Consider the following 20127-nt stretch of genomic DNA (forward strand, 5'->3'; position numbering starts at 1 on the left):
ACTCTGCTCTGTGGATGGGGGAATTCATGGTCAGGTGCTTCCCCAGTTTCAGTTGCATCAACATTATAATCAACCCTTACTGGTGGCACATATGTACCTGCAGGCAGCTTTTGATTCAAATGACAGATCTGCAGTGTAGCTCTCAAAGACATGGGAGTCCCTGACCATTTATTCATCCTCAATGAGAATCCTTGACAATACCAATGCCAGGGTGCACCAAAAAAGAAACACTCTAAAAGCTTCCTCATATAGCTTCCTTAATATCCAGGCATCCTTTCTCTTCCGTCATGCCATGGATTAGATGTTGTCTGCTCAAGCTCCAGATGAAGGAATCCCCATTGGCTAGTTCAGGTTTTCTTACTTGAACTATGCAGAATACATTACCAGAGTCACCCACAAGACTGAGAATCTGATCAGTGCACTGAAGTTCCTCCAGAGGGCTGCTAACCTCAGTTTCAACATGCATCTCTTGGGCTTTAGAGAGCTGGACATCCTCGGACAACTCAATCTTGCCTCAACTGCGAAGAATGTGAAGGTGGAAGAAGTTGAATTGACAACCAAACTGAGCAAATGTGTGTCATCCCTGTCTTGTTATGTGTTTCTGATTTCACAAAACGCTGAATATCTTAAAAAGAGTAACTCATCTTAAAGTCAAACTATCCAATTATCCCTTGGGTCAATTTCACTAAACTTTATATGTGTTCAATGTGTCCTAATTTCCTTAGCACTTTTTCTTAATGTAGAATTGGTCTGAGGGTCATTCTGTTTCATGACTACTTGTATTAATCTATTAAAAAGTTCATGTTGTTCTTCTCAGTCAAAAAAAGAAGAAGATACAGTTGTTAAATTGGCAATTATGGCATCGTCCAATAAATAATATTTGTTTGATGCGTCATAGATGTGTTTATCACTCATAGGAAGGCGCCTCACAATTGATCTTAGAATGGGGACTTTTCATAAGTCAATGATGTTTCTAAAGACGGACAACACGTCAAAATATTTTAACTAGAAATTGTTTTTAAGAACTTGGTAAAATGTCAGTTGAGTTACAATTTGGTTGGTAAATCAGAAACCAGGACAACCTAGCAGTGTGGCCAAGTTTTTGGGCCATGACTATTTGATAAGCCATTTACCATGTCAATGTTTTGTGTTAACTTTTCTTTTTAGGCAAAGTAGTGCACCTGAATCAGAAGTCGCTGTGGGGCAAGCAGATGTACAAATTTCCAGCAGATGTCGCGGATACATGCAAGTAATAAATGCCATTTTCTACTTATTAAAACAGGGTTTCTTTTTAAAGGTTTTCAGGAACAATTAAATTCCAATAGAATTAATTTTAATGTGTTATGTTAAACAAGACGTTTTAGTTTAAGCTGTTTTTTTTATTCGGCGAAGCGCGCGCAAGCGTTGGCACAATGCACACGCGCGCGCAGTTGCTATAATTCGTCGGATCGGTGCGCGACATCGCGTAGCTGCAATCGGCTAGTGAGAACGTGTCTCGGACGCTGAATTCAGGCCCAATTCAAAACATGATTCAGCAACTTTTGATTTGAAATCGAGATCCTAGAATGTTGTTTGTCTCGAAATATATTGCTGAAGCTAAGCTGAAACTTCATCAGGTTAGTTGTTCAGCACCCTGCTTTAGATTTTGAGCACTTTTGTTGCTTCAAACGAACAAAATGCACAAATTACAAATGATGGACTATACCTTTAAGTCTTTTGAACTACTATACCTTTAAGTCTTTTGAACTACTTGAAGTTTCCATCACAGCAGATGATAGTTCTACTCATGTTGCAGTGATCAATCGTCCACCAGGCTCTTTACTTCCTTTCAGCACTTTCCTGGAGGAATTCTTGACCCTTTTGGACCAGTACCTTCTGCATCCGGGATCTCTGATTATCAGCGAAGATTTTAACATCCATATGTATGACGTTAATACCCAATCATCGTCATACAGTGAACTCCTGCAGTTATATGGTCTTCAGCAGCATGTTAACTCATATGTGCGGACATACCCTAGACCTGTTAATGTCTAGGAATTCGGACCCTCAAACCATCTCCAATCTTCAAGTTATTGGGGGTATATCCGACTACTCAGCCATTCTCTGTTACCTCCCTCTCTCCAAACCCAAACCAGGCCTGAAGACAATCACTTACAGGAACCTCAAATCGGTTGAACTACTGAAATTCGTAGATGATTTCCATAAGAAAGAAATCATTCGGCAGTGTGACATCGATGACCCTGAAAGTGCAGTTGGTAACTTCAACTCCATTATTCTTGAGACCCTGAACAAACATGCACCAGTGAAGTCCAAAGTTATCCGTATCAGGACTAACCCCCGCCGGTACAACAAGAACATAGCTCAAGCAAAGCGTGTCAGGAAACAAATAGAAAGACAATGGAGGACATCAGGGCTCAAAATCCATCGTCAGATTTACGCAGCACAACGTCAGACAGTCCAATCTCTGATCCGATCCGCTAAGCAATCCTACTACCGGGATTTGGTTGATGACTGTTCAGGCGATTCCAAGAAACTGTACCACCTTGCTAATGATCTTCTCAATCGAAAGAAAGTCTCTGTACTCCCTGATCATGATGGTGCTGAGCAACTGGCATGTCAGTTCAGTATATTCTATAAGGACAAAGTTTCTGCTATTTGTGATGGCCTGACTTCAGCTACATCAGCTACCAACAGAGGCTCTTTATCATTTCCATTACTAACCCTGAAACAACTCTGGACCGTCTTAGACCTGTTGTAGATGAAGTGAAGTCTACTACAGTAAGATCTCCTGCAACGACGTGTAATCTCGACCCCATGCCTACTGACCTCTTGAAAAAGTGTCTACCAGCTGTTGTGCCTGCCATCACTGCCATCATAAACGCAGGCTTCAAGTGCGGTGTTCTCCCTACCTCTCTGAAGGTAGCAGATCAATGTATGTCCTGTACCCAAGAAACCTGGATTAGACCACAACTCTTTACAAAACAAAAGGCCCATATCAAATCTACCTTTCCTCTCAAAGGTCGCGGAACGTGCCGCATTCTCTCAACTCACCAACCATCTTGATGACAACCAGTTACTCGATAACCACCAATTAGCCTATCGGAGTAACCAAAGTGTAGAGACTGTTTTAGTGAGTCTGACAGATCACATCTTGGGAGAGATGGACCGTGGTAGGGTGACTGCACTAGTCTTACTTGATGTGTCAGCTGCCTTCGACACCGTGAAGCATTCTGTCCTGATTGAGCGGCTTAAGTCTTTCGGCGTCACGTCAAAGGCCATAGACATAGCCAGGGGGGGGAGGTAAGGGGGGTATTTCCCCCCCCCCAATGTTTTGCTTTTTTTTTTAACAAGTGCCCTTTTTTTCTGAACAAGTGCTCTTTTTAAAAAGAAGTCGTTCCTTTTCTGTCCCATCGGCCGTTCCGGTTGCCTTTGTTGTGAATTTCTGTATATTGTCTATTAGTGTGCACAATCGTCGGCTTTGAACATTGCGCCCCCCCCCCCTCGACAGATGGTACCAGCCCCCCCTCCCCCATCCCCACTATTTGATTTTATTGAGGCCAAGTGTCCGGGGAAAAAAAACGTGTCTACATTTCAGCACGGATGTGCAAGCCCTTTTCAAGAAATGTTTACCTCTCCCCAATAAAAATGACCGTGCTACCCCACTGAAGGCACTTAACTGGTTCAGCTCCTACCTTATAGTGACCGTCATCAGTGCATCTCCGTCAATGGCATAAGGTTCCCTCCAACACCTCTAACACATGGCGTCCCCCAAGGGTCTGTAGGAGGACCGCTCTTGTTCTCAGTTTACACACAACCCCTGGATCTGTCATCCGCTCGCATGGCATCAACTTCCATTCATATGCTGATGACTTTCAGTTGTTCACCTCGTTTGCCCCAATTAACGACAACCTGGTCTCAGCACTCAATTCCCTCGAGCAATGTGTGTCAGATGGCAAAGAATGGATGTCTCAGAACACTTGAAACTGAACGATGGTAAATCTGAGTTCATTCTCTTTGGTTCTTAGTCAACCCTGATGAAGGTCTCTTCTAAACACCCCATCAGACTTGGAGATTCAGTGGTCACCCCCAAGGAGAAGTGCCGCAACCTACGTGTCGTCATTGATTCAGAGATGACTGTCAACGACCACATTTCCACCATTTGCAGAGCTGCGAAATCTATTACACATCCGCAAGTACCTTACACGCAAGACAACTGATTGCTTGGTTCACTCCTTAGTATTTTCTCGCCTGGGCTTCGTTAATGCTATCCTGGTACACTTACCAGATTATCAAATTCATCGTCTCCAGCGCTTTCAGAACTCCGCCGCCAGATTAGTCACACTTACCAGACGCATATCTCTCCGGTCCTCCATGCACTTCACTGGCTTCCTGTACAACAGCAAATTCTCTTCAAGATCTTGGTCCTAGTTTTCAGCTCTTTCCATGGCACATCACCCATCACTTCCAAGAACTGATACAATGCCATGATCCACCCCGACGCCTTTGTTCTTCTAACACAAATCTTCTTCAAGTAGCCCGCTCACATCACTCCTGGGGAGACCGATCTTTCTCCCAGTCCGGCCCTTGCCTGTGGAATTCACTGCCAATCAACCTGAGAAAGGAGTCTTCCTACCTCACATTCAAGAATGAACTCTTTCAATAATGATGTTTCCACTTGGTTAATTTTTATTCTTTACTCAGGTGACAGCAAAGTAAGAGGGGTATTTCTCTGCGCCAGGAGTGTCACGATGTGACAGACATGGCACATTACAAGTCTTCTTTATTATTATTATTATGAATAATAATAACCTTGATTCAAATTAATGTTGTTATTTCTTTCAGGCTGGATCCGTGTCTTGCTCCCAAAATCTATGTAGTAGCTGTGCTGATGTCATGAAAAGTTTTATTGAGGCAATATTTCCCTCGGGATCACAGGGAATAGGTGTCAGAACGTAGTGTCTTCAACAAATTAATTTGTTGCAGAAAGCCAGCTCTGGAGCTTGAAAGTGCATTTTATGTAGATATACTTTAATGCAGCTGTTATTAAAATGAGCATCCTTGCAATGTGTTTTTCGTCCTTGATCATCTTAGGAATTCAGCATCGAAGAAGCACTAAGCATCAGCGAAACCCTCATAAGTCATGTTCCAAGGGAATATTGTGCAGAGATTGACCATGCCTACATGGGTGGAATTTTGCCACAACACCCATTGCAAAACTTCATAACGGCGAGAAAATGTTCAGGTAAGATTTTGAAATCAAATCGGACTGCAAATACTTTGACTTGTAAAAGGAAATTCATTTAAAAAGTATTTAAATGTGTCATGTGAGTATAACTATCAGCCCAGCGGAAGAAAAGATTTAGCAGGGGTGTGAAATCTCTGCTTTTTTGTTCAACGTGCCACATTTTGTTTTCCGCTTTTTTTTTCTTCTGATGGTCCAGAATTTCCCCCGCTTTTTCCCCCCGCGCGTAAGCATTGATTTTATTTCCGTTTATTTTATTTTCCGCCGCTGCCGAACGCACGCGAAAAACACGGACGATCCGCTCTACACGTAGCTCTGTGGTGCATGCAAGCGAGTATTCAATGTACAATCACCCAAGTACGTGTACTGTACATGTGCCGTATACAATGCGATGTGCGTGCATTTTAGAGATCGAAGCCACGTGTGTGTGTACAACAGCATCCGGGGAACCAACAGTCATTGCACTGTGATTGGCTGCAGATAAATATGAATATTCACACATGCGCCATGAAGTGCGTTGGGACTATTGTGGTAGTGACACACAATGATCTCCACAATAACTCCTGTAAATATTGAAAAGATCACTTTGCACCCGTCTTGTTGCAAATAAAGCCCTGAAATAAGACTCATAAATTGTCGCCGCTCATGTGTGCATTGCATCTGCAGGCCTGCATTCCGCTGCACGTACATTCGTTTAATAGTGTGTCGTTTCGAACATATTTTTCGACAACTTTTGACATTATTAAGATGTCAGTGCAACACAAATGCATAATTGTCCAAAGAGGTTGGGAGTTTGATACCGACATTGACAAGACCGATCCTCAAGTTACAAATCCTTGGAAATGGATTTGGATGGAACACACCGTTCATCATTCATGGGCAGAAATTAGGCAACACGATCAGAAATATCCAAAAGCCTGGATGTCCGATGTGCATTCTTTCTTATTCAGAGCTAGATTCAAACTTTAAAGGAAGTTTATTTTTTTGCGGGGTGGGGCTTTGGCAGACTCGCACTACAAACCTAAATTTTAACACAGTTTTCATATATACAAGTTGGCCATTTAGGCAGTTTCAAGCCAATATGAAGGAAAAGTTAACTTAAAAACATGTATAAATTGCAAAACGTTTTCGACCAATTGTTGGCCCAGGAGGCTGTAAAATGCACCACAGAGCACCACTCACACCCCTGCCTATACATAAACACATTTCAGGGACAACAAAAATCCCTGATTTAAATCCACTAGTACACTGCAAGGGGAAACAAAACCTACTTTAAATCCACTAGTACACTGCATAGGGATATCACATTTGGCTAACTTTGAGATGAACTAGAAAAACAAAACAAAAATATTATACCCCTAATTTTTGGATATTTTGTTTTGTAGAAAAAATCTCTCTCTCTCTCTCTCTCTCTCTCTCTTGTCAGCCAATGCCTTGAGGCCTTGGTGGAGTATTCACAAAGTCAGTTCACCAGCATACTCTGTCCATCATTGCCGACAGTAGCTCGTTTCCCTCGAGCCCAGTGTTATTCTCAAGGACCGTCTTCAGAGTGATGTGTGGTCGGCCGACTTGGCGCTTCGCCTTGGGCGACCATAGCAGGAGCTTAGCTGCGAGTTCGTCGTGTCGGGAAACGTGGCTTGCAAGAGCGAGTTGGCAACGCTTGATGATGGAGGAGATGCGAAGAAGTTTTACGTACAGTTTCTTATTTGTCGTATGTGATTTCCATGACAACTTGTATATGGCACGAAGCTTTCCAAACCTTGTGTAGGGCGTTTATTGCACCCCATGCTTGACCTATGCGTGTCTTCATGTCTTGCCCGGAGTTTGTGAGTCCGCCGAGATACTTGAAATCCTCGATGAGCGCAATTGGGGAACCGTCAAGGGCGTGAAGGAGCCCCACCGTTGATGGGTTCAAGTGCATATATTTTGTCTTTTTCGAGTTGAGGAAGAAGCCGACATCCTGGCTGGCTTTCTCGACTCTCTTCAAAACGTCTTGCGCGGCTTTCAGTGAGATTTCCAGTAGGGCAATGTCGTCGGCGTAGTCAAGGTCAGGCAAGACCACAGCTTGGTGACAACGCTTCAGAGTCAGGCCATCGGAAGGGAGAAGTATTTATCGGAGAGCGTAGTCTAGTACGACTATGAAAAGGAATGGCCATTGTGACCAAAATTGCCAAACAATGGCGGGCAGTAGCGCAAAAACCTTTTGTCCGACGGCACTATAAAGCTTAAAATTTCAGCATTTTCAGCCTAAATTACCCCATAAACTAAATATGAACCAATTTGTTTGGGTGATTTGACTCGGAATGACCCATAGGCTACGTGTTTGTAGTCATTTTTATTGTATGCAGGGCCCCAATGGAAACCAGTTTTGAACAGTTTGTACGTACCCTGGGTAAAGAAATGTAATAAATCAATACAAATCTGGTTGACCATTTGATTAGGCGTGTTCTGAGTAAATTATGACAGTGTTCTTACAATACTCAACCCTCTGCACAATACTCCCAGTGAAACTGGAACCAGTTCCTCACCTGGTAGTGCATGGCAGGTGTGGTTCTAGGTTTTTTTTTACCCCCCCCCCCCCAATTTTGTCTAGGCCCCCCCCCCCCATTTTTTTTCGGCATTGTGATGTCACATGCAAAGGTTCTCAACCCCCCAAAAAATAGTTGTGAGAAGGGGGCATTTGTAATCTATAGGTAATACAGTGTGCTAGTCCCCCTCCCCCCCCCAACAAAAAATGACATGCTCTAGAACCGTGCCTGGTGCATGTCAAACGTCCTTACTGTCATCTGGTCATCTTGTGCAGTTTTCTTGTCATACGATTGGAGCCACCTGCATTTGACAGTGCTGGCCTACTTTAGGTAGTTTTGCTCAGCTACAGGTAAACGGATGTCGTAGAAATCTCTCTTCCTCTCCCCCCCCCCCCCCTGCCTAAAGTGTGGGTTGATTCTAATGTCAAGTACATACATCTATCCTTAGCATTCTGTGGCCGCATGCATTTCTCAACTGCTGATGCATATGCAGCTCCAGTCATACATGATATACAAAGACTTTGGTAGCCATTATGGCTGCTGCTGGTGAATTAGAACACGGTACATCCTAAGTTGAAATATCCCAAGTGTTGTTATTTGTATTGTACCAATAGTGCTTGTTGCCCATTGGTTTTTTGGGTTTTCATTTTTTAGCTCTGCTTTGTTTCTTAAAAAAATGACATGTCAATAAAGTGAAATATGTTTGTTGTTTATACAGAACAAGAGAGTACACCGGGTGTAATGTCTACCAGCACCCCTTATAACATAGAGAAGTTTGGTGCAATAGCTGCTGAGAAGGTTGCCTTTGTAGACCTCAATACTGAAGGTAGGAATTAGAACAAATTGTACTCTGCCTGGGATGCAACTATAATTTCAATTGCATGTATTAATTAAGGACAAGTGTTTTACTTATGTGGGGTACAGTTTGAACCTCTCGATATGTTGCTATGGCCTGATGGTGTTTGAGCAAAAGAAGCACCACAGTACTGCAGCCGCTATCGCCACAGCTGCCACTGCTGTGGTTGTGTTAGCCACGCTTCGTTAAAACCACGAAGAAGTAAAAAAAAAAAAAAAAATGGTTATTTTTTCTTTCTTTTCTTTTCTTGTTTTAAAACTCTCCCCTCCCTCCTCAAATTTTTTTGTGAAACAGTCTTTGCATGAGTTTCAAGGTTCATAAAGCCTGTATTCTAATGCATGATCCGTATGCATGTTCTTAGGGAAAATCTCATTGTTTGGTTGTGTTATACATTCTGTTTTATACAACACCTGAATAAATCTCCGTCATCTGATTGGTGGATCGTTGATCACATGTCATTGAATTATTCGTCCCAACGCATGGTGAATAGAACTTCCATTGCACGGTGTCACTTATTGGTCTTACTAATGGAGATCAATGGTGTCACTGCTGCTGGTGGTGGCGCTGTTTTAAATCAAGATAAATTGAATATGATTGGTCTCAACCTGTTTAACAGTTTGCATAAATTTAATATGATGAACTTGTCAAACTTTTAAACAGTTTCTTAACCTAAATAAATTGGCTATTAAAAGTCAACCAATCAGATGACAAGGATTTATTCAGGTGTTTTATAAAACAAATAATGAATGTTTCACGTTCGTGCAATGGAAAGGATAATTTCATTCGGTGACAGATGAAATGTTCCATTCCACTCGGCTTCACCTCGTGAAATGGAACATTTCATCTGTCGCCTCATGAAATTATTTTTACAGTTGCACTCACAAACATTCATTATTTGTATAATATACTCTGGGCAAAATAGATTTAGTTTTTGGTAAGATCAGTTTATATATTGGGATAGTTTCTGTATTTGTAGTATAATTATTCCTAGTGGTTAAATAATTTTCACTTTTTTTGTACCATTAGGACTTCCAGAATTACATGATGAGACTGCTTTTGTTTTGGACTGTGCAGTGGGAAGGCAGCCATATTTAATTCATTCAGAACCAGCAACTAATTATTTTAGACTCGTCAAGTGGAAAGTCCAAGAAACAGAGCAAATGTAAGTTTATGAAATATAGATTCGCTCCACAAATTAAACCTTGCAATGCTGCAAAAAAATACTGGCTACCTTTTAGCATAGAGGGTCTGTCAGCAGAATTGTTGTCTCCATCCCTCCCTTTCAAAGAGGTTAGCTACGCCCCTGTTCAGGAAATTTTATTTGGATGAGAGGGTACTTATTTTAACCTCTGTTTACTTCTCCAAATGAAGTGATGCATGAATATAGAGTTGCTGTTGTTTTTTCTTACTTACTCTGTTGTAGGAAGTTATGTTTTGACACTGTGTGCATGGAGAGAAAAATCTTCAAAATTGAGGAGAACTTCACGGACACATTTACCCTCAAATTACAAGGTTAGTAGACATGGTCCATATTGACACACAACAAATTTGGGGGTTCCCTTCCATAAATTTGTCAATTTGTGTGGCTACTATCTTTAAATAAAAAAGCCTTTTTTCTTAAATCTTAATCTACTCAAAACTACAAATTTGCCAAACATATATAAGGGTTCACTGAGCATGACAAATTGAGCCCTTGGTGGAAATTCAGTCAAGAGGAGTTGACTTAATCTGAGGTACTTTGAATTTTTGACACAGTGAATGTATAAAGTTTTGCAAGCGATCTCCAATCAAAAAGTGTGAATTTAAAAGTGGACAATTGGGGCATTGATCTTTACATGAGAAGCCAGATAGTCAGCAAACGTCAACATAGGATTGGGTCGGGAGCAGTATTTCCTGAATTGACCACAATGTGCTTTAAAGGTGATGCATTTTACACGACATATCAATCCCCAGATACCCTAGGTTGTTTGTTAGCTGCCTCAAATGTCCAATTCCCCTTTTTGGGTTCTTAATTCCTTCCTGTCTCTCATTTTATTACATTTTACACCAATTTGATTTTTTTTTATGCCCCGCCGGTGCTGAAGGGGCATACTGTTGCTGCCTTGTCCGTCCGTGTGTACGTGTTCATCTTTTCAGATCGTGGACGAAAAATACCAGAGAACAAAAGAGAACAATATCGTGCACGATTCCCAGCATACGTCCGCAATTGGGATCATGTACAAAACCTATGGGAGTACAAACAAAAGAGGGACAATAGGACGTCCACGATCGACGGTGAACACACGTTTGTGGGTGTTCTCTTGTGTGGCATTACGATTGAGGACAGACCCACAAAAGGATAACAAAAGATCCTTTCAATTCCTTAAACGACGGTGCTTTTGTTCGAAACTGTCCTCGATCATACGTTTAAGGCCAGGGTAATTAGGATTAAAACAATAGGATTTTGTTTATTTTAATTTTCTTTTTCTTTTTTAACTAAACCAGTATACATGTGCAAATGTAATCACTCACTAGAGTATTAGGGGGCCTGTACACTGTTTATACATGTTTTTTGTATAATCAATGTGGCTTCTCCACCCTTTTTTCTTGGACAGTCATATTTTTAATTGAAACAACAGAAAAAGTTTTCTCAACAAACACATACATGCACATGTATTACTAAAACTTGAGACTTGCACCGTAGTACATGTACATGTATATGCAGCTCCGTAGTTTGTTCTTAGGATTTGAGTCACTTTCGGACCCCATAGGCCAACTGTTCTCATTATTAAACAAAAAAAGAAATGATGTCATGATGATAACTCAAGCTTATTAAAAAAAAAACATTTTTTTTTAACCCTAAAGGGGCCGGGGGGGGGGGGGGCGGAATCCGCCCCCCCCTCAACGTTTTCCGCGATAGCCTCTAAAAAAAATTTTTTCGCGACCCGAGCTGTTATGACTTTTTAGCCTCGAGCTTTGCGCATCTTTTGATACCAAAAACATAAAAATCGGACCACAGGTTGGCACGTAGCAAAAAATTTCCGTTAAAACTGAATTTTCGCATATACGTCGTGTACACCGAGCAGAATTGCCATTCATACATATGAATAATTAATTAGCCATAATTCCAAAACCCTTTGACCTATAGTCATGAAATTTCTTGGGTATGTTTAGGAAGAGTTGCTCTATGCATGTGCCGAGTTTCCAAATTTTTCGTCACTCGATGGCCGAGATCTTAGGGGGGGGGGGGGCGGAGCAGATGCACACTAGTTTTCCTTACTGTCCTCAGTGTGTCTATCATTATTTGCTGTTATATCAACTTTTTATTAACGTGTTTTTCTGAAGTTGTTTTTTTTTTATTTATTTTTGTTTGTGTAGGTACAGACCTGAGAGAAAGAATCATTTGGATCAGTTCTATTTCACAAGCTGCCCACTGTCTCCAGTATCGGTACAGAGACCTGTCAGACCAGACATTACCATGGGACCCAGTGGCCAAATTGTCTACTATTGCAGTCAACACATGGCATGAGTCTGTGGAACCATTCTTCAGTATTGATAAAAGCGATGGAATGTTGGAAAACGCACCACAAAAGAAGTTTGTTTTGCACAATTCATTCTTTGACGGTAAGTTGTATAGTATAAAACACACAAACTATGCAAATGCAGAAGACACAAGTGAAACTATGATCATAAAGATAAAAAGTTAAGCATTTCTGTTCTTGTTTTCATCTTTTCCTTTTTCGTTGTACTCATTTTCATTTTCTCCATTTCTCTTCTCTCTTGATTTGGACCAGCCTCTTAGATTCTGACAAATTTTCCAAATTATTCAAAGGGTTTGCAGGGTAAAATTAAATGAGGATAACTGTGGAGACAGTGGTTTACTTAAGTAGTGAGTATGAACTTAACAGAAGATGTCTGCCTTGATGATCACTAGCAAAAGGTATGCTTGCCACCAGCACATACACAACGTAAGTGACAACCCTGTTTAAATGACCTGCAGAAAATTCAGTTGATCACAGCAATGCACCATTGTTGCTTTATGGTTTCAGCCCCATCTAATCAAAATGTGTTTGATAATTAAGGAGTGACTGATTGAGTTGCAAAGGTAAATATCAAAGGACATTCGTTCCCAGAGAGCACGTACTCACCTCTCTGCCACAGGGCTCCATTATATAGGACTGCTTGTTTTTTTCATGTACATGCACTAAACCAGTTGTGGACATTATTCATGATTTTGCTATCTTATTTTACATACATGCAGACGATATTCAGCTTTATGCTGAATTTGACCCTCAAACTAGACCCTCAAACTAGGGTGATTGTCGGTGCATACTACAGTAAACTCCGGCTAAACCGACATCGTACAACTTGTCAAATCACTCAAGTCGGCCGTCTGACTAAAGTCCCGATTGTCCGTAATGCATTTCTATTGAATTTTCTATTTCTAAGTCGGCTTTTTAGGTCGCCATTTCGCTCAAGTAGTCATGTTACTCTTGGTCCCCTTTCCATGAAAAGCATTGCAAAATCCATTGTGTAAGTCGGCATTCAAAAAAAGTCGATGCATTGGCATCAACTTCCTGTTCTGCGGTTGGCAAGAAGTGTCGAGTGAAAAGTGGTTTGGCACGCCCGTGATCCCTGCATGCATCGGTGTCGCATACATTGCATATGCATCGTGAGCATATCAATACCAGTACCCCCTCTAGGCTGTACGCATGCGCTCTGTCCATTTTGGGGGTCGTCTTATTGAATGACTTGTGCTGCATTCAATGCGTGCGTGGTATATACCGGACCACGCATGCATTTAATTCATTACTGTGCACGTACATATGTATACACGTGGTCTCCACTATCAATACCCCAAACATGATGGCACAATTCGAGGATAAATTTGCTGGATTCAACTCTAGCATTAAGGAGATAATCCAGGGTGAATCGAAGCCAATTAGTGCAATGAATCATGTGTGCAAAAAGGCCATTCATGCAAGTCGGCAAAATGACAACTTACAGCAGATGTCGGCATTCGCGTAAGTTGTCACAAATTTTCGGGACCCGAGAGTGCCGACTTAGCCAGAGTTTTTTTATCCAACCACTAATCCTCTACACAAGGATAAATGACTTCCCCAAATTTTTGGTTAGAGGCGTGATATGGCACTTGCGCATCGTGCGTGCGCGTGCACGAGACTTGGTGCGCAACTGCAGTCTTTCAGTGGTCAAATTTCTGTGAGGACGCCAGCTGTCGGCGATCATGGTGCGCGCGCATTGTTCTACATGTTCTATGTGCAGACTCGGTATATCACGCATGTAGACAATCTATTCCGTACATTTTGTACAAGCTCAGATGGGTCATTTATCTTTGTGTAGCAGATCCGTGATCCAAGCCAGCCTACGTTGGTTATTCACCCAACGTCATACGGAGAGAATAAGTTGTGCAAAAAGTTATTAACCCAACAAACACCTCTCAAATTAAAGGGACATTACAGCCTGGAATACGCCCAATTGGGCTACAAAACGCGTTTTAAACGAAATGATATTAAATCGAAAGAGCATTTAAAAGAGCATTTAAAAATATAAGCGTCCACACAACCATCCCATCAACTGGGTGTTTTTGTGTTATTCTTATGAGAACCATGCAAGAACAAATTTCGAGGGTCACAATTTTGACCCCCAAAAATCGAGCTGTTGAGTGCTAGCGGTGATCCAGACGCACATATGGCTCACATTCTGCGGACGTCTAAAAAACAACTTTGTGTATTTGTAATATGTGTATTATGTACCAACCACACAATGTGCATTGAATAGACACAAATTGAATATGTATGGGTATGCCAGAAAATGTCCGTCGCTTCCGATGTAAACAACCAGGTTTTTTTTTTATCTTTCTCAGGAATGGTAAGACATTAGTTTTGTATTCTTTCAACCAGACTTTTGAAATATAAGTAAACAATCTAAAATGTGAAATTTCAGGCCATAATGCCCTTTTAACACTTGATGCACAAATACCCCCTCAAATGGTTTCAAAGAGAGAGTTAGGGGGGACTAAACATGCCTGTCATTCACGCGGAGATGATACAGTCTTTTTGCACATTGAAATCAAACTAATCATGTGGACTGGTTTGCATGTACACATATACTTGCACTAACCAGTTTTAAAGTGCACACAATGTGTCCCTCCTATGGAGCTCTTATGAGTGAAGAAACATCATCTACTATTCATGCAGTTTCTAAATAAGTCATACATCAAAAACGTGATCTGTGATTTGCACATAAATATGTACACATATTTATTCTGTAGAGTTGGAAAACTGCCTCATACAAAGCCCAAGTGGGACATCTGATGCAGGCATCAGGTCTACTCATACCTGTAGCTACAAACTTCACACTGCCAAGTCTCAACAAGGAATCCAGAATACTGAAGCTGGGTCGGCTAGCTTGAGCAATGGCACACAAATGCCCGCTAACTCATTGGAAGACTTCTTGTTTCTAACGAGGGGTCCTTGCATGACATCAGCCAGATCAAGCAAAGATGCAATGCTTATCAGCAAACCAAGTAAGTTATTGTCTGCACTACTTATATCATCAAAAATAAGGTAATCTAGAGAAAGTTAAGACAGGCATGATATTCTTCCGATTTTAGTCAGATCTTTTTTTTTTTTGCCATCAGAATGTTTTCCCCCTGATTCCGATTTAATATTGGTAGGATTTTGTTTTGGTTATTTCTTGTTTAGTTGTCTTACATGGCTGATATTTATACAGGTGTTTGTTTTCCTCAATTAAATATTGGTGGGTGGGAAGTTGTTCCTTAAAAGTTGACATCATTTCTTTGGGAGAAATCAGTAGATTTAAACATTTTCCCAGGGCCCAGGCTGCCCCCAAGGCCAAACAAAAAAAATTGTGTGTTTACGGTAACCCGACCGACCTGGAATTTTTTCGGCCAAATTGCCGACCTCAAACTTTTTATTGCCATTTTGAAGGTTGATAATTGACAAATTTCAAACATTTCAAGTTCTTTTAATTATTTGCCACGAACAAAAACCATTTTCCACACTTGAATCTGACCATGATTTGAATTCTCAAACTACGAAGTACGATTATTTTTGCACAAACACATCGGGCCGGGGTGAACCGGTACGCCTGGCTGGCCGACGGACGGAATGGTTCTTCCCACGTACAAGTACAAACGTGCGTACTGCGTATCGGCCCGATACGCTGGAATTGCGGCCAGCCCGATACGCCGACAAAAAAATGGCGATCACATTTTTTAGCCCCTGATACGCACAATATAATTATCATACACGCCATTAAAATGCACAATTTGATCGTTACATACGCCATTATTTCATCTTGACATGCAAAATCTTGACCAAAATCCTGTTTTTCCGATGCATGTGTGATCAAAATGCACACGATGACGTGTTCTGTCGACTGCATGCAGCACCCAGCTAACATACAGCATGGTACACTGGTTCCCTTCGCCAGCTAACGGAATCAATGCTATGATGAAGGACCGGAACCAGTGACTACTGCCTCTCTCCGGTCCATACTTCGTATCATACAGCATGATGATGTAGTGGGCCGAAGTTGGATCGTAAAAATATTACTAAACAAACATCGCTGGAGAAAGAGAATTTCTGCGAATTAATTCACAGAACGTGATCTTTACATTCTGTGTATGTGTTTTCACAGAATTAAAATGACGAGATTGCAAAGCTCGAACTTGTGGCGAAACATCGTAGCGTGTTTCTGCAGTAGTGCAAGATTTTCGGCCACGTGGGCCGTGAGCACGGCGCGATGTTCGGCCAGCCAGGCGGAATGTTGGCGGCCGTGATGTGTGTTATAAAGTGGAATCACCGACCTCAAATATATTTTTAATTAGGTGAGGCAAGTTTTAATCACTTTTGATAGCCAGTCTTGATAATTTTCGTGGCGCAAATGGAAATAATCCAGGCACAAAATAAACATGATTCCTTGCTCTATGATTAGTACGAATGATACTCCATTAACCCTTACTCTCTGAGGGTAGTTTACTGCATGTCAGTTGGTTATGCCAATGCCCTCCAGCTGTAGTTTATTGGCAGATAACAAGTCTTAACAGTGAAGGCTCCAATTGGCAGGAGTTGGAGGCCCTGGAGGGTGCCTGATACTGACCAGCTGGGGGCACTCACTTTGTTATCAGAGGACTCTCATTGTTCTCTGTGGCATGTATTGGAGTGCCTGTCCAGTTACCCTTGAAATGACATGGCAGATATTGGAGGGCCATGCAAAAAACATAGGAGATTTTCTTGAGGCACATATTGGCATGCGTTGGAGGGTCTAGTAGGGTAAGGGTTAATCAGTACCCAAAAAAAATTGGGGAAATAATTTTCCGACCAGCTGTCGCTATTTTGAAAGGCATGTAATAAAAAACAAAAGTTGTTTTTTTCTCCACCTTAATTTCTTAATTTGAAACTTACATGTAAATGTAATTCATACCGTTTTCTAGTTAGGAAGCAGTGAAACACAGGTTGTGAAATGTTAATTTTTTGTTAAGTTAACAATTTTGATATTTTTTTCTTTAATTACAAAAATATTAGTGACCTACAAGATCTCCTCTGAATTTCAAGGACAAATCTTAAGATAAAGACCCCCACATTTGCTCTAAAATGCACCAGAGAGCTTCTAAAGTTTAAACATTTTCGGGTTGTTGAATCACAGCAAATCTTCCCCCACATGTTTGAAAAAATCCTGGGGAGAACCCTGGCCGACGATACACATTAATTTGGATTGAAATGTAACGATTGAATATCTTCAGTGCTTGAATAGTGGTTTTATACAATTTTTTTGCGAAAGAACACGCATGGGCATGCAGAACTGAAATGAAAAAAAAAATTACAAAATAAAATTATTTCCCTACCTACCTACCTGGATTTTTTTCAGGCCGTTACCGTAAACACACCATTTTTTTTGTTCGGCCCAATGGATTTTGATATTTAAAACCTACTTGATGGCAACTGGAGGTGAAGATGAATTCAGCCAAACCCGTAAGAGAATATTATTATTAAGGCCTGTTCATACTTGGCATGAACGCAATTTGGGAATTTGTGATGTCAGGGCAAGTTTTTGTACTGCGAATTCACACATTTTGTGTTGAAGACATTTTAACTCCGGCATATTTCGCAGCAAATGCTTCCATGACGTTGAATTCATATTGCATTCGCATTAAGTGTGAACCGGCCTTTACACTGCTTAGGAATTACACTACCTGACTCCACCAGAGGCAAATGATCTGTGTGAATTCACCGTACAAATTCTACACAAGCATTTCCAGCCAGCAATAAATGTAGTTGCGGAACGGTATTCCGACAGCATTCACAACAACCCGGTGAGACTATTGACAGTTACATTGCTTCCCTTCCAGAACTTGCAAAGACTTGCAAATTAGAAAGTTTTACTGACCAGATGATCAGGGATCAGGTGGTAGAAAAGACGAACAGTGCTGAAATAAGAGAAAGACTACTTATGGAAGTTATGGAGAAAGATGGAACAACTCTACTATGTCTACCGTGAACAAAGTCGGCAAGAATGCAAAGCGTGTGCCACGCATGGGTGTCGCGAGGGCAAGCCCCTGGAAAATCAACCCCCCAAAAAGGAGACCAAAAAGCGATAAAAAAAGAAAAAGAGGTGTGAAGTCATATTTGCTATCAACAAAAAAAGGCATCCGCAGGGGGTATCAGTCCGGGTTGGGTGGGCAAATGTCCTCCCGCCCACCCTCAAAAAAAATGATAAATTGAGAATGTGCTAGAGAAAGTACAAGGATTCTGGGGGAAAATGTGCTTGCCCCCCCCCCCCCCCAAAAATCCTGGTGACGCTCGTGGTGCCACGACCACTGCAGCTCAACCCGCCACCACAGGTGAAACTGTCCCGCATCAGCAACAAATGGTCTTGTTTCTGATGTGGCTGGGTCTATCCAACATTTGGCCAACTTTTCACCCGAACTTGTAATCGGTGCAAAAGATTGGGCATTTCAGTGGTGTCTGTCACTCAACTACAAGTCAGCAAGGAGGCCAGCAACAACGTGGAGGGTCGAGCAAGCGAGTCAATCAAGTCACTGATGATAATGACGATGTTGAGGTTCCCATGAAGGCGTCTTCAGTGGACTGTTCTGAACTGCAACAAGTTTCGCTCAATAGTGTTGCACAATACAAGACATACATGTGGGCGGTTCCATGGTAACTCATGCTACACTTCTGCTCATCCTTTTACACTCTCCATGCTCAAGCTCTTAAACCAATTTGATTGGAATTCCCATTTGGGTTGTTTTTATACTCAACATTCAATTCTAGATCTCCATGGTATTACAAAAATATAATGTCAACTTATGTATGCATGGGACAGCTGTGAAAAATGGTAACTCATATGCTATGGTGAAGGATATACATGTACCAAACAACTACTCGTTTTATTTTTATTGTGTTGTAAAACAAACAACACTGCAGCTTAGATGATCAAATTATAAGTAGTTAGGGGCCATTCAAAATTTTCGATGTTTTTAAATTTCGATTTTTTTTTTTTTTTTGTTGAAAATGTGGGTGGGTAGGTCAAATTAATTTATTGACTCTTTGGACTTGTATCAACTCTCTGTGTTCCGATTCGTAAACCTATGCCCTTACCGTACCGAACGGTTAGAGTATGTACAATGTACCATGCATTATGTATACGTTCATTGGAGCACCATATGCATGTGGACCACTGAAGTTAGACTTAAAGCATGCGTAAAACCAGTGCGCCGTGCAGATGGAGTGGGATCCCAGCTAATTTTGTCTTAATACACGCCACGAGTGTCGGTTACGAATCGCAACAACGAAATAAACCTACTTGTGTTCAAGACTACTTTGGCAACCCGCATGCGCTATGCGCAGGGTACATCTGTGTGCACACGTCTGGAAAACGCAAGTTGAGAGTTCAAATATTTTTTTCTATCAAAAACGACTGCAATTTCTGAATAAACTTCATGAATAATGAGAGTCATTATTGTGCCTACAACTCTACGAAAAGACAAAAGTTACTTTTTTGTTAGAGCGAGCTTATACTTATTATAACCGTTTAAAATGGACTAGTTTTACGTGTTTCCAGGTGGATTCCCTATACGTACGGGAATGCTAGTGGGCCATGTTGTTGGTAAGGTACTGTATACGGACTGCAGCTGCATTCCGCCATCAATGAACTGGATATTCATTATGTTTTTTATTGAATGGAAAATCAATATTTTAAGATCGAAAATTGGGGTAGGTGGTTGGGTCAAAACAATATCGAACAAAAATCGAAATTTATAAAACATCGAAAATTTTGAATGGCCCCTTACTATGCTAAGATTTATCTTTGTTTAATGAAAAAGTAATACCCCTCATACTTTTACCATGAAATGCAAAACCACGTCAACTTATGCTATGGTAACTCATGCTACGGTAACTCATACTACGGTTCTGTGTAAATAGATTGGTTTAATTGATCATTTTACCAGTTGTTGAGTTGTGAACAAAGCAAAT

General features: G+C 41.2%; 1 protein-coding gene across 1 annotated transcript in view; it reads left to right on the plus strand.

Moving 5' to 3' along the window:
• Positions 1–20127, plus strand: part of LOC119728243 — an 88810-nt gene that overhangs the window by 66902 nt on the left and 1781 nt on the right. Inside the window, exons 7-13 of the mRNA XM_038200398.1 lie at positions 1168–1249; positions 5092–5242; positions 8489–8596; positions 9653–9788; positions 10050–10138; positions 11984–12229; positions 14898–15152. Coding sequence (XP_038056326.1) covers positions 1168–1249; positions 5092–5242; positions 8489–8596; positions 9653–9788; positions 10050–10138; positions 11984–12229; positions 14898–15152 — 1067 coding nt within the window. The remainder of the gene's footprint in view (positions 1–1167; positions 1250–5091; positions 5243–8488; positions 8597–9652; positions 9789–10049; positions 10139–11983; positions 12230–14897; positions 15153–20127) is intronic.

Source organism: Patiria miniata, unplaced genomic scaffold, assembly GCF_015706575.1.
Source record: "Patiria miniata isolate m_02_andy unplaced genomic scaffold, ASM1570657v1 HiC_scaffold_20, whole genome shotgun sequence".
Taxonomy (NCBI): domain Eukaryota; kingdom Metazoa; phylum Echinodermata; class Asteroidea; order Valvatida; family Asterinidae; genus Patiria; species Patiria miniata.